The sequence below is a fragment of the Neophocaena asiaeorientalis genome, unplaced genomic scaffold (assembly GCF_003031525.2).
Source record: "Neophocaena asiaeorientalis asiaeorientalis breed wild unplaced genomic scaffold, Neophocaena_asiaeorientalis_V1.1 scaffold450, whole genome shotgun sequence".
Classification (NCBI taxonomy): Eukaryota; Metazoa; Chordata; class Mammalia; order Artiodactyla; family Phocoenidae; genus Neophocaena; species Neophocaena asiaeorientalis.
The window spans coordinates 4,648,556-4,663,371 of record NW_020175674.1 but is presented as its reverse complement, the minus strand read 5'-3'; the positions used below and the strand labels follow the sequence as shown (position 1 = coordinate 4,663,371).

At 34.4% G+C, this 14,816-nt stretch overlaps 1 protein-coding gene across 10 annotated transcripts in view; it reads left to right on the top strand.

Moving 5' to 3' along the window:
* The first annotated feature begins 304 nt into the window (after positions 1-304).
* The window catches only part of FAM135A (family with sequence similarity 135 member A), a 63,920-nt gene continuing 49,408 nt past the window's right edge, over positions 305-14,816 (top strand). For 5 of the 10 annotated variants that reach the window (XR_003001336.1, XM_024731869.1, XM_024731874.1 and 2 more), the window contains exons 1-7: positions 307-442; positions 556-626; positions 2,065-2,238; positions 5,171-5,297; positions 5,905-6,058; positions 9,994-10,071; positions 14,133-14,182. Coding sequence is in view for 9 of the 10 variants with exons in the window: in XM_024731869.1 (XP_024587637.1) it covers positions 404-442; positions 556-626; positions 2,065-2,238; positions 5,171-5,297; positions 5,905-6,058; positions 9,994-10,071; positions 14,133-14,182 (693 nt within the window). In the remaining variant the exon portion in view is untranslated. Of the gene's footprint in view, positions 443-555; positions 627-2,064; positions 2,239-5,170; positions 5,298-5,904; positions 6,059-9,993; positions 10,072-14,132; positions 14,183-14,816 lie in introns of those variants that run through there. The other 5 variants (XM_024731875.1, XM_024731872.1, XM_024731868.1 and 2 more) reach the window with 3 other exon arrangements.

The window sequence follows — 14,816 nt, the reverse complement described above, 5'->3', positions numbered from 1 at the left end:
TGGCACACAGGCTCAGTAGTTGTGGCACATGGGCTTAGTTGCTCCACGGCATGTGGGATCTTCCCAGACCAGGGCTCAAACCTGTGTCTCCTGCATTGGCAGGCAGATTCTTAACCCCTGCACCACCAGGGAAGCCATATTTATTCATTTTTTATCATAGTAATTAATAAACTTTCAGAAATGTTCTAATACTGCTATATAAAATCATGGCATTGGAGTAATATAATCAAATTGTATGGTAAAGTAAAAGTATAATTGTATTTTTCCTTTTACCTGTCAATTACATATCTTATCTGTTTTAGGTATGACTTTAGCCTTTCCAGCTTCAGTTCATGATTCTCTGATTTGCAGTAAAACATTTCAAATTCTATATAAAAATGAGGAAGTTGTTTTAAATGATGTCATGATCTTCAAAGTTAAAATGTTGTTGGATGAAAAAAAGGTAAACATTTCTTCATATATATTTAGATAAATATTTTTTGTAAAGCCTCAAGGCATATTTCTAACTTTCTATAAAATATTCAAAAGGCAGCTCATAGTATAATTTCTCTTCAGATTGAAGAAACCCTTGAGGAAATGAATTTTCTGTTATCCTTGGATCTGCACTTCACAGATGGAGATTATTCGTAAGTAGGCTAATCAAACAATTAAAAATCGTAAGTTACTCATGACTGTTATCTATCTGTATTAGAGTCCCCATTTTCTTCTTAGAACCCAGCCTACCCCCTTCTTTATTTTGGACTCCTTCTCCCTTCTGGGAGAGTCTCATGGGAATGGTTAGGCCTACTTTTTTGTGCCCATGCTGATTCCATGAGCTCCAGGTAGCAAAGTCAGACGACTTGAAGAAACATGAAACAATTTCCTAGACTCTAGAAATTTCACAGTTGATACAGTACACTGCCTTGAGGCATTTAAACACAACCGAGCTCTATTCCACTGCATCACTGGCTTATCTTTCTTGGTGGCATGAGTGATGCCGCCTTCAGGTGGGACTCTCTTGATATTCAGAGAGTTATCAAGACTGATGACTCTTAGACTTAACAGTTGTTTCCAGAGTCCATGAAGAAGTGTTAGGACTGGCTACCCTGAACTTGTCCACACATCCGGACATACAGTCATACATTTTGGGGACAAACTGTGCTTGTATTCATTTAAAACAAGAATCAGAGGTCCATTTTACTATTTTACTTTCGTGGGGTTGTTTTTCATTTCAAATGTACCTGTAGAAATACTTCTTGAAAATTGTATATAAATTCAGACTACATGTGGGATAAATGTCTAAGCAGTTACATTTCTCAAAGGTCTGCTTGTGAGATGTCCTCTTTACTACCATGGAGGAATAAGAATTTTTTACGTGGTGGCTACTGCTCCTCTGTAATACTTGTTTATTGCAGGGAATTCCTTGAGGGGTTCTTTTTTAAAACAAGTCAATTCTATAAGTGGAGTAAGCTGAAATGAGTAAATAGTTAATTAGCTGTAGGTAATTATAATGTACATATTGGTTAAAAATAGATATATATTTGGACATATTTTCATGACATTTTTTCAATTTTTGTATGTGTAAATCTAATGACAGATTAAATATCTGTAATAAAATATATACCAATTATTGATACCTGCTTATTTTTGAGCAACACTTAATAACAAAATTTTGTACCATAAAAACAATTTTAAGCACCTTTTGGGATTTATCACAATAGGATTTGACCTACACTGTACTGCAACTTTATTATAAACAGTATTCCCTATGGAGTAAAATTTTAAGATGAGAGTATTTCCTAAAGTATCGAAAAGGACTCATTTTGTAGGGTCATTAGTGAAAAACAGTCCATTAACATGGAAACTGTAAGTATAGTTAGAAAACTAGAAGTAAGATCTGGCTATTTTCTTACTGTTAGATTTCATATTACTGTCTAATGTAAATGTGATGCTTTAAAAATTATTCTCATTCTGTTTTTAAAAAATAATTAAGTAATTAAAGGTTTTGGTAGTTTAAACTATGCTACAAAATGTTTGCCTTTACTAAATTTTCGTACTAATAAGCAAATGTGTTGCTTTTTATAGGGCAGATGATCTGAACGCCTTGCAGCTAATAAGCAGCCGAACACTGAAGCTGCACTTCAGCCTCCAAAGAGGCCTCCATCACCATGTCAATGTCATGTTTGATTACTTCCACCTTTCTGTCGTGTCTGTGACAGTCCATGCGTCGTTGGTTGCACTACACCAGCCACTAATAAGGTAAATGTAACCACTTCCCCGCTCCTTAATTACATAGTATCTTTTACTTTAATAATGAAAACATATACTTTGGTAAAGATAACTGAAATAGGAATTTCTAAAGTCACACTTACTTAATAAACACTTTCATTTTTATACTAAAGTATTAATAAAATATAAGAGCATGGGAACATTAGATTGATGACTTTTTTATTACAGAAATATGGAGCATTCTTTGTCAAATAAACTGACCAAGAAAAGTAATGCAATATGGAAATAACCATACAGCATTGTTTAGTCTGCACCTCTGTTTTTATGCAATGCTGACTGTAACTATTCATTCTCTGGGAAAGTGTATTCATTTTTTCATAGTTTTTATGTCTTTTCTCTAGACTAATTTATCTTCTTAAATCTATACAGTAATTCTTGTTTTCTAAGTTATTAACCAATTTTATGGATCTTTACTAAGTAAGCAATTTTAAACTGTATCATGTTAGCCTAAAGGTACATAATATTCTGGATCATAATAAATTCATTGGGATAATTATTTTTTCTGCTCACTTCCATGGGGAGATGGGTTGTCTTTCATTAATGTAAGAATACAGTTCAAGCTCTTCAGTTCTTACAATAAGACATCATCCTTGTGGCATGGGTAACAGATAGACACTTTTAAATCAGTAACTTATGTGAAAAGGTTCCAAATTGACTTGACTTCTGAACTACTTTACCATTTCTGGTGCAAATTTTATTCCAGCAACTGATGTTAGGGATGATGCTTAAGGGTTATAATGTTAACCTGACTTATCAGAAAACTAAGTAGGTGATTTTGTAGAATTACCTACTTCAGAATTTATAGAAAACCAAGACAATGTAACATATTTCCCCCAAGTAACAGCCTGTTGCATGTCTTTACGTTGCTGTAAAAGTTGTGAGCCCCACGTCCCCAGTGTTGTCCCGTGATGTCTTTAGAGCATGGGGCCAGGAAGAAGTCTCTTTCTCCTGATGGCCTGCTTTGCCTTACTTATTCTGTAGTAAGATCTGGAGCTAGTTGTTTTGCCATTTTTGTCTTTCCTGTTAGACCTTTGAGAGCTTGTTCTCAGTTGCTATAACTTTTGTACACAGGAAAGTGTTCCTATGATTATATATAATTTTATTATAAACTTACTCAAAACAATTTTAGATGTTGATTAAATAAATTAATTTTTAACAGCATGATAACTCAATGAAAATTCTTTGACAGGAAAGTATGTTTTTTTGAAGTATAACTTTCGAATAAGTAGTATACAATATTACTTTTATATGAATAGCCTGTTAGGTTTTAATGCTAAAGTTTTTAATCTGTTTATAAAATACATTCCAGTAGTTTTCCGAATTTCTTAGTTTTGTAATTTCACTAAGAATCCCTAACGAAGCTATTTCAAGCATTCCTTTTTCTTTATAACAATAGCTTCATTTCTTTTCGGAAGAAATGCGCAAACAGTCCCTAGCGGTTAGCTCGGGTTATCACTGCTGCTCTCTAATCGCTGAGTACGGAGAGCTCATCCTGGTGACTCAGTGCGATTCCTCCTGCGGTACTGCAGCTCTTGCACAGACTGGTGGGGAGAGGCAGCTCATCTCCTAGAGACCGTTCACTGCAAGGAGAGGACATTTTTGGCTCAGAATCAGAAGCCAAGAGGACTAGCTGTTGGCTCTGGTTGGCGATGGGAGAAGAGACTGAGGCACCTGTGACAACTGGGGTTGCTGCTCTTTCCGTCACTGCCCTGGGCTCTGATGTCCCCTCTCTCGCTGCTAGAGCTGTGCCCATCTTTGCCTGTAAAGGAGAGGGTTGGGAAGGAAAGCAAGGCAAGGGGAAGGAAGGCTTTTTGCTGGTGGTACGCTGGTAGAGGGGTCCTGTTAACGGTAGTGTTCCTCACTATTTATACTTCTATAAATGCAGGGTTTCTCCTGAAGTTTTGTTATAGCTGGACTTTTTAGTCCTCTAAACTAGATGAAAAAATTTTTAGCTTACAGTATTACATTTTTAAACATTATTATTATTTTAATTTCTTTATTTTTATTTTTGGCTGTGTTGGGTCTTCATTTTTGCACGCGGCCTTTCTCTAGCCGTGCCGAGCGGGGGCTACTCTTCATTGTGGTGTGCGGGCTTCTCATCATGGTGGCTTCTCCTGTTGAAGAGCACGGGCTCTAGACATGTGGGCTTCAGTAGTTGTGGTGCGTGGGCTCAGTAGTTGTGGCTCACGGGCTCTAGAGTGCAGGCTCAGTAGTTATGGCACACGGGCTTAGTTGCTCTGTGGCATGTGCGATCTTCCCGGACCAGGGCTCAAACCCGTGTCCCCTGTATTGGCAGGCAGATTCTTAACCACTGCGCCACCAGGGAAGTCCCTAAATATTATATTTATATAAAACAATTTCTATGATCAACCCAACTATAGACATTAAATCAATTAGTTAAAGTAACTGAGGTTAGGATTTTTCTCTGCTTGTTTTTTGTATAACTTGTTTCTTATATTTGATTTTTTTAAATATAGCTTCTTTGGCTCAATTTTTTTTTTAATGGCTCAATTTTAAGAAACACTTCATAGCAAGTGGTATTTACCAATGACTTGCGACACCCTCGTTGCTAGGATCTAGATATTTCATTTTTGCAAAGCAAATTCATTTTGCAAATGAAGGCTGCTCTCTGCTTATGGTACATTTGATTTACTTTCCTGTCTTTTCCCTTTTGCCAAACTGCCAACCAGTCAAATGCTTTGGCCTTCTTATAGTTAGCCAGTACTTTATCTCAAATTCTTAAAGGAAAAATTGTAAAGTTACTTTAAGAAGAGTTTAGAAATCATAGCCTTGCAAAGCCCTTGCTTTTTATTCTGCCCCTCTGAGACTTTCTTTTGTAAACATTTAACTTAACACTCTAAACAGACTCATGACAATAATAATGTGATGCTTGTTCCGCCAGCTTTCCTCGCCCTGTGAAGACCACTTGGTTAAACAGAAATGCACCAGCACAAAACAAAGATTCTGTGATTCCTGCTCTGGAAAGTGTGGTCTTTGGTATTAACTACACAAAACAGTTGTCACCAGACGTAAGAACTGATATGTTTATAAATCCTCTTTTCTCTCTTACTTTGAATGAAATCTGTTTTAACTGTTATGTTTGTGAATGTGATCGTTCTTTTGTTAATTATTTGAGATCAACAACTTACAGATCTAATTAAATATGATCTTAACAAATTGGTTGGTTCCAGTTGTTTTTTTGAAAACGAACCTGATACCTCAAGATTTTACAAGACTTAATGGATAGAGACCTTTGACAGCCGGGGTCTTTTTTATTACTTACTCTCTCCCCCTGCTCCCTTCACACAACTGGTAGAATCATTTTTGCAAAGGTGCTTGTAAAGAGTCACTGCCAGAGTTGAGACCCAGAGTTGAGACCCAGCAGTATGAATACAGCCATTACTCCCCTGAAAGAAAAGGGGGCTCAGACTACAGAAGTGGAGTACCACTCAGTCGAAGTTTCCTGTGTTTAAATTACTTGTATGAATGAGAACAACTGCCTAAGATATTGCTAGATTTCTTACCTGTTTTAGAATTAACTGTGATTTGTAAATCCTTTATTTTTCTAAGCTTCAAGGGTGCTATTTTTAGACTCTTGGTTACTAACAGTGTGTCCCAAATCGACTCCTTGTTTAGGGCTTCAGCTTCGTCATTGCAGACTCCTTCCTGCGTCACGCCTACCGTTTCCATTACACCCTCTGCGCCACCCTCCTGCTGGCCTTCAAGGGGCTGCACAGCTACTTCATTACGGTAACGGAAGAGCTTCCCTCTTGTCAGAAACTAGAACTGGGTATGTTGAAAGTAGCCAGATCTCTGCTTTAGTTCAAGGCACTCTCTTCATTCTCATATTGCTAGTTATCAGCTTGGCCATAGTTTCTGTACTAAAACCAAGTTTATGTGCTTCACTTTTGCTTCTCTCTCAACTTCATCTTTTTCAATCTTTGATAATTACTTTCTGAAATTAAAAAAACTGTATGATATTGAGAAATAATTTCTTGGTGCTAAGTTTGACATGAGTCTTTTGGTAGATTTTTTTGAACAGCATGTCAATATTACTCCTTCTCTTAGAATACAAGCAGAAAGCTTACTAGGAAACAAATGTAATTATCCATAGAATTATTAGATAGGGAAGAGAAATTAGATAGATTAGGTAACATAAATTAAATCCATACTTCCAAATATTTAGCAGGCTAAGCAGATTGTAGGTACTTGGGACCTTTGTTTTTAAATACGTTTGGTGGTTTTTTTTGTTTTTTCTTTGCGGTACGCGGACCTGTCACTGCTGTGGCCTCTCCCGTTGCGGAGCACAGGCTCAGCGGCCCATGGCTCACGGGCCCAGCTGCTCCGCGGCATGTGGGATCCTCCCGGACCGGGGCACGAACCCACGTCCCCTGCATCGGCAGGCGGACCCTCGACCACTGTGCCACCAGGGAAGCCCCATATGTTTGGTTTTAAGTGATCTCAGATCTTATTTCTTTTATTTCATTTCAAAAAATAATAACATTACGCGGTTTTAACATTCTGAAAATTTTTTAAATAATTTTAAAACACCAGTCTTCGGTTTTTGTCTGACATTAATATCTGCATGTATATTGTAATACACAATAAAAAATCATATTGCCTTGATTTTGTATGCCACTTGTAGTTTGCAAAATACATATATCACTTCACAGAAGGTAAATTATTGAGATTTGCAAAAATGTTTTTATTCAGACATTTTATGAAAGTTTTATAAGCTTTTACTTTCAAATATCAGCTAATAGCTCATCATAAAAAGCACATTTTAATTCTCTTTAGAATAAATTATTTTCATCATTACATACTTGAATAAATCAGAAATTACTTTTTAAATTTTACTGAAATTAATCACTGTTCTTATTTATTTCTTTGTTCCTCAAGGATCTGTCTTTTAACAATATTGATGCACTATCAAAAATAGTTACTGAAAATAATTCTTGGGTTTGAGACTAATTAGCCCGTTTTTATAACGGCCTATCTTGAGATACAAAAGAATTGTAAGAAAGTGATCTGTACCTCAGTGAAGTTCAGCTGTGAGAACAGGCTGGCTGTTGTACCACTGCCTGTCAGCAGGTGCTCCCACGGGTTGGATTAATTTCATTATCAGTCAGTTGAGTGCACACTTTTCCTGACTTGACTAGAAACAAATGTCATTCAGTTGACTATTTAGAATGCTTAATTCAAGGATCCCAATGTTTCCCCAGTTTTACAAGCAGTAGGAAAATGTTTGTTCTTTCTTGCTCATGTATTCTTCCTCAAGTCAAAAATGGTAGTACGGAAACCTTTTGATTACTATTCTCTGGAATATTCTTTTTCCTTGCTGTTCCATGTACTTAGAATCTTCTATTTCCCTTAGGAAAATCCTTTAAGAGACCACTGCCTCAAATGTAAACTTTAAAAAATGTTCTTTTTTGAAAATGAAAGAATTGTTTGTAGAATAGAACTAATTTAAGCTATCACTAATCCTCAATTAATGGAAAAATTATGCTTCATGTATTTTTTAATTTGGTTCTTTGGGATTCAAACACATTTTCTTAGGAGAATTATATGATACATTTTGGTTAACTTAGGTTTAATGGTCAGACCACAAAACTATTAAACCATAATGTTAATGAAGGGCGATACCATGTTGCTGAAAAGTAGTGGTGTGACACAGAAACCACGTGGAATGGCATTTCTATAGGAGAATCTATTAGTAGTTTGGATGCTGAATTCGTGGAGGCATCATCGTGTAGTGCTCAGCACTGCATGTGCATGTGTGCACCATTGCTGTCACTTACTACCTGTAAGTAACTGGGACTGTTTATGCAAACTGGTTTCCATTCTAAGGGCAGGAGGATTGAAGGGGTCCAGATGTGCTGAATGCATCAGGAAGGGAAGAGGAGGGCATCCAGAAAGCAGAAGGCGTGAGGAAGCTCCACAAGGAAAACTGGTTAACGGAGGAATTCCTTCGGGCTGAGCAAAGTGCTGAGGAAAGAGCAGGCCTCTTCTAGGTCTTTGAAGAGCTTTGACATCCCCTTTCCCTTAATAAGGAGTCAGTGCAGCACTGAGAGAGACAGGAGAGACTCCCACAGCTGGGTGGGGTTCTTGCGGGTTAGTACAGAGAGCCCTGTCTGAGGTGGGCCTGTCCGTGCTGCGTGCACGGAATTTTCAGAGTTTTAATGTGTAATGTTTCCGAATGGAAAAACACTTGAACCACATTTTAACTTATAAAAAAATATTTCTGTACAAAAGGAAATAATGTTTAAAGGAAACAAGCGTCTCTTTTCAAAGGCAAAGATTTATTTCAAATAGCTTAGACAGTATTAGCACTAATTTATCTAACTTCAGTATGATAATTCATTTATTTATAAGATTTTTAACTTTGGGGTAAGGATGGCTTTTATGGCACATATGTATTACTTTGGGCTTATGAATATAATGTAGAAAATATCATAATTAAAAGAGCCCTTATGTTTAATTTCAGGAGTCAGTTACTAAATGAATATCAATTTTATTCCAAATTATTTGCTTAAAATATTTTATCAGAAAATAAAATTCTAAAGCAAACCCCTAGACTTCAGTTTCAAATAAGTAAATAATAGTGGTAGAATAAAATTATTAGTACCTTACACATGGTGTTTACTCAAAATATGTTTGTTGAATGGATGAATGAATGAAATAGCACAATACAGTTTTTGTTGATAATTGAAAAGTACATAGACATCAGCACACACTTTATAGTAGTTTCCTAGGGATTTTTAAATTCAAGATTCATCTTCAGTAAATATTTATCAGTGATACTTTGTGTTATTCTTAAACTTTTCATTATTTATATTTTCTATTTATTGTGAATTTTAGTTTATTCTTGAATGCATATTCTAGGAAAACATCTAAAAATGTTAACTATTCAAAAAAAACGATTGCATATTCTGAACTATTAACATTGTTTATTTTTATCCTAGCAAAATTAGATTGTAGGCACTAGATAATATTTCTGTAGAACACTGTTGACTAAACATCATTATATTCACCAGTTTTAGTAAGTTTGTAAAGTAGTTCTTGATTAGAGGATGTATTCTATTTCCTTCTACTATTTAGCACTTTTCTTGAGTTTTCAAATATGTATATATTTAAAAGTCTTAAATTCCACCATGGTGTGTGAGGAGTGTATCTAAGCTCTATTCCCTTTTTAAAAATAATGCCTTGAATTCTGTTCTGCTTGTGTCTTTTTCTTTTCTCATAGATGAATGATGTACATTTTTTTGATGACATACAGTTAAATATTGGTTTGGTGCAAGGAACTCTTACTGAAAATGGGTGTCAGGGATTCTGGAATCTAGGCTTTACCAAGTCATGTAACCTTTTGGGGCCCCGGTCTCTACACTTGTAAAGGCAGGGGGTTGACCTCGCTGATCTCTGAGACCCCTGCCAACTCTAAAGTTCTCAGTTTAAGAAACTAAAACATAAAAATAATATTGGATTATGAAATGTTGAGTGGCACATACACTTAAATAGAAAAAAGCACAAAGTAACATAAACGTGAATGTACATCATTTGTAATTCTAATAAGCTAATTAACTAACTGAAAGATTTTGCTTTAGTGTTCTAATCTAACTGCACTATCACATCAATACTAAAACTATTAATAACAAATTGGAAAATTCTAATAAATTTTATTGTAAAAGGAGTATAGTAACTAGTGCTGTGTGCAATCCTTATAACTAGCCAAGGCCAACATGCAGGTCCTTTATGAGCGCCTTCTCAGAAGAAAACAGCCACCAACCCAGAAAGACACCTGTCTAGGTACGTTTACAAATAGGTTAAGTAAATAATCCCTTTTAATTAGCAGGAAACTTTGCTTTAAATTAGTGTCAAATTTCATAAATATGTATTTCTTAATATTGTATGTTCCTACCACCCTTATGTAAGAACTTACTATTAGAATCAGTTTGGTTTGTAGATAAGCTTTGGTTAATTTGTAATTAATTTTAATATTGAAGTTTTTATTTAAAACTGGAAATGTTAAATGCAAAGATTTCTTTGGCTTTTGACATATTCATTTTAGAGTTCCTACAAAGAGCACTTTTTGGAAACCATGTTCATTGCCAGAATTTGTTGGTTTAATGGTAATGCCTTAAATTTGTTCAAAGTCAGTTTGTCTTTGGGTAGGGCTAAGGGTAATAAAATGTGGTTTAAAAACTGAAGCTAATTTCATGCATTACAGAAGTAAAGAGAGAAGCATCTTTAGTATCTGGCTTTGTTTTTTGAGTCAATTTGTATTTATTTTTTATTGTTCTAAGTTTAAAAAGCAAAATACAGTAATATCAAGTCGCCACTATCCAGATATGTTACACATTTGAAAGGAAATATTGTGATCTCATTATTTTATTGATATATTTCCTTATATGTTATAGACTTTTGTTCTTGAATAGCAATAGTACTTAATTTATTATCTTTCCATAAGTATACTGAAAGTTTTTACTTGGTGTTGAATAGACCATCACTATTACATTTTTTAAAAGTTACTAAAAGCTGTAGAAATAAAAAATAAAATTAAATCACAGCATTTGTTTCTCAGTTTTCAGAAGTATGGACAAAAGGAAATTTAAGGAGCCAAAATCTTTCTCCACATTTCTCAAATGAAAACTAGCCCAGAAATACTTAAATTGTGTCAGTTTTCACTAAAACTGTGAAGTGAGAAACTTATCTTGTTATCAGGAAGGAAAAAAGAAAGGTTGAAGATTTATTTATGATCATTATTTTAGAATATAATTTTATATTCTCATTAAGTAACTTAACTATAAAATTAAAGAATTATGGTGTGAAATTATGGTCGTTTATGACATGTTTTAGTGGTCTTTTTAGCAATAAAAATATACTTCTCATTAACTATTGTATTGTCAGCCTATCAATTTAGATGTGAGCATGCTAAATAATTTTTAAAAACGCTGCTTATATAATAAGGCCTATATAAAGAAGGGCCCAGTATTTGGTTGAGTGGGAAAAGACTTGATTCAAAACTAAAACATAGTGAAGTTAGTTAATAACACTTTTTTTGAGATATCTTTCATCCTTAACTCCTAGCAGTGTATTGGTATTATCTGAACTATGCTATGAATATCTGTTGAATGAATGAGGAGATGAGGGGGTGGATAGATTTAGAAGATAAATTTAAGATACATTTACCTTTCGACCTAGCAACTCCATTTTTGTTCATCTGTAGCACGGAAAGGAGTACTCGTATGTAACGGTATATGTGCACGCACGTTGATCACAGTATTCTTAGTGGCAAAACACTGAAAACAAAAATAAATGTCCATCATTCAGCAAAGAATGGACTTTGAGGTACCCACACCAAGGGATATTATGCAGCCATTTGAAAAAAGTGCTTTAGGGCTGCATATCCCATTTACATGGAGTAGTGCTGAGAGAAAAAAAGCAAATCTCAGCACGTTTGTAAAATACACCCATTTTTGGAAAGCAGTGACTCCAGATCTCATATATGTATATATTTGAAAATATGGAAGGATGTGTTCTAAGCTGCCACCTTCAATTAGCAGGAGGAGCCAAGGTAAAACAAAGTGTGTAGGGAGCTCCCTGGTGGCCTAGTGGTTAGGATTCCAGACTTTCGCTGCCACGGCCTGGGTTCAGTCCCTGGTTGGGGAACTGAGATCACACCGCATGGCGCTGCCGAAAAGAAAACTTGTAAGAAGATAACCTGTATACATTTCTATACAGTTGTATAAATAGATATATAGGCATTTTTAAAGGAAAAATTAATTAAACTTAGTTAAAATCCTAAATGATGTTGAAATCATTTCATCTCAAAGGTTTTGAAGTTAAGTTTTGCATTTAAGCATCCCTGAAGGTGTTTGCATTGAAGTAGCTCTCACGAGCCATAATGCAAATGGACCAGTTTCTGCACTTAGGCTCTTGTATGTAAAGATGAGAAAAGTGTATCAAAACTCTAAAAAGTTTATTTTCATTTTTTAAAAATTCATAGGATATGTAACCTACTAAGACCAATTTTGCTGATTTTCTTCTATCAAAGGAAAACATCATGAGTGATGTGAAAACATATGATGATGTTGGCATATGGAAGTTATGATTTTAATACAGGGTCTGCCAGATTTTTTCTTTTTTTTTGGAAAACCTAACATTAGAAGCCACTGATTTACCTGACGGTGAAATGATTTTTGAAATCTCAGCAGATTTCTTTGGTTATCAGTGGGTTATTTATATATTTTGTGAATTCCAAAACATTTGCTTGTCCTCCTGGTTTTAGTTACCAACAGAGTGTTTGTTGTTCCCATCATAGCTTGGTTGTTTTCAGCACATCAGTGTAACTGCTTATTTTATCAAATTTAAATGTTTATCATTCTTTTTATCAACTAGTAAACATTCAGTATACCTTACGAGACAGTGAGCTGATGAATGAATTCAAGGATGTCACAGAATGTATTCTTGCTTTTGTGTGAGAGCGATCAGTTAAACTCCCTTACAGCAACACGATTATGGAATGTAGTGTGCTGACGCTATGCTGTTAGCGTTCTCTTAGGAGAACTCATTTTAGTTTGATTTCTGAAGAAAAACTGAGTATATCTAAACATGATATTTCAGGCTTTAGCGAAATGTATTCCCTGCAAAAAGTAATAAGTCTTCTATTCTGTTAGTTTCTGTACTCCTTTGTAAATATTACCATTTTGATTGTAAATTAATCTGCACCCCCCTTTGTAAATGGTTGTAACATACATTAAATAAGTCAGGATTATATGGGAAAAAATTGCCTCGGTTTTAGACTGTCTGATAGACAACTGAATTTATTAAACTAAAATAGAAACTTACTTTTTGTCGGAAAGGATTTTGTCATTCATTTTCATTAAACAGCTTATATTCCAGGCATGCTTTATATATGTTTTGGTTATAAAAATTATTTTGACTTGAACTATAGCTACTGTAAAAAGCGGAGCTTTTGTAAAAAGTGAAGCATGTACATATGTAATACAAAATACTAAGATCACTGGAATTTATAATATGTGAAGTGCAATAAAACCTTAGTTGTACGTTTTATCTTTTCTGTGGTGCAGTTGTGTACGTTACTCGAGGTATATAGTCAGTAGTTCCTTGACAGTGTTAGCCTCTTATGAGAACAGAAACCCACTACTTAATACAGGCATACCTCACTTTATTGCACTTCACAGATACTGTGTTTTCCACAAATTGAAGATTTACGGCAACCCTATGGCAAGCAAGTCTGTTGGCAGCATTTTTCCCAACAGCATTTACTCACTTTGTGTCTCTGTATCACATTTTGGTAGTTCTCTCAATATTTCAAGCTTTTTCATTATTATCATTATTTTATTATGGTGATCTGTGATTTTTTATGTTACTATTGCAAAAAGAGTACAATTCACTGAAGGCTCAGATAATAGTTGGCATTTTTTTAGCAATAAAATATTTTTAAATTAAGGTATGTACATTGTTTTTTAGACATAATGCTATTGCACACTTCATAGACTACAGTATAGTATAAATGTAACTTTTATATGCACTGGGAAACCAGAAAATTCATGTAATTAGCTTTATTGCAGTTTTCACTCTTTTGCAGTGGTCTGGAACCGAACTGCAATATTTTCGAGGTATGCCTGTAATCAGAACATAGAATTTACTAATTATCACATTACCTGCATGATTAATGTGTTTAGAAAAATATATTACATTGAAATTTAACTCGTTTAATATAGTCCGATATTTTGCAACCTTCTGGTTTTTTAAAGGTAATTTAATTTATTTCTATAATTTCAAAAACAGTTTACAGATCTAACATTGAGATACTTCCTCCAATTACTCTTTACTCCTTTCAGAGGAAATGGATGTGGAAGCGCGACTTACTGAATTATGTGAAGAAGTCAAGGTACTTGCATTTTTAAAATTCCCGTTACCAAGTTATTTGAGTGGATTCTGTTTTCTAAGTATTTTATTGAACAAAATATTAATTATTTATCCTTTCTAAAATGCAAAGATAAAATTGTTGATCTAGGTAGAAACACAGTTGATCAAACAACATTTGACTTGAACGTGAAGTTAAATTAACTTTAAAATGTATATTATTGTGCATATAAATGAAATAGCAAAGACAATTAACTGATCAGAAGTGTCCTTTTTCTCTTATTAGTTCACTCAAAGAATTTCTGGAAAAATTTTTTTAAGCATTATTTAAACTTACATATTTTTGTAAAGTGATATTGTTTAGAAATGAAAGTTTGTTTTATTTCAAGAGATCAGTTTGTCTCAGACCATTTTTCCATTAGTTCATTCTTGCAATTAAATTGAATAGATTTTTATTTTTTCTTTTTCTTCCCCATGGAACTAAGTGTTTTGACTATTTTAGGATCCCTATGTATTTCACTCTTGTTTAGCTACGTTAATGGAAGAAATCGGAGACATGAATCAAACAAAAATATATTGACTTCGGGTTGTATTTCTGTATGTAAATTTAAATGAGGACTTGACTCCTTTGGAAAGGGTATTTACCTTCTCCTTGTAAA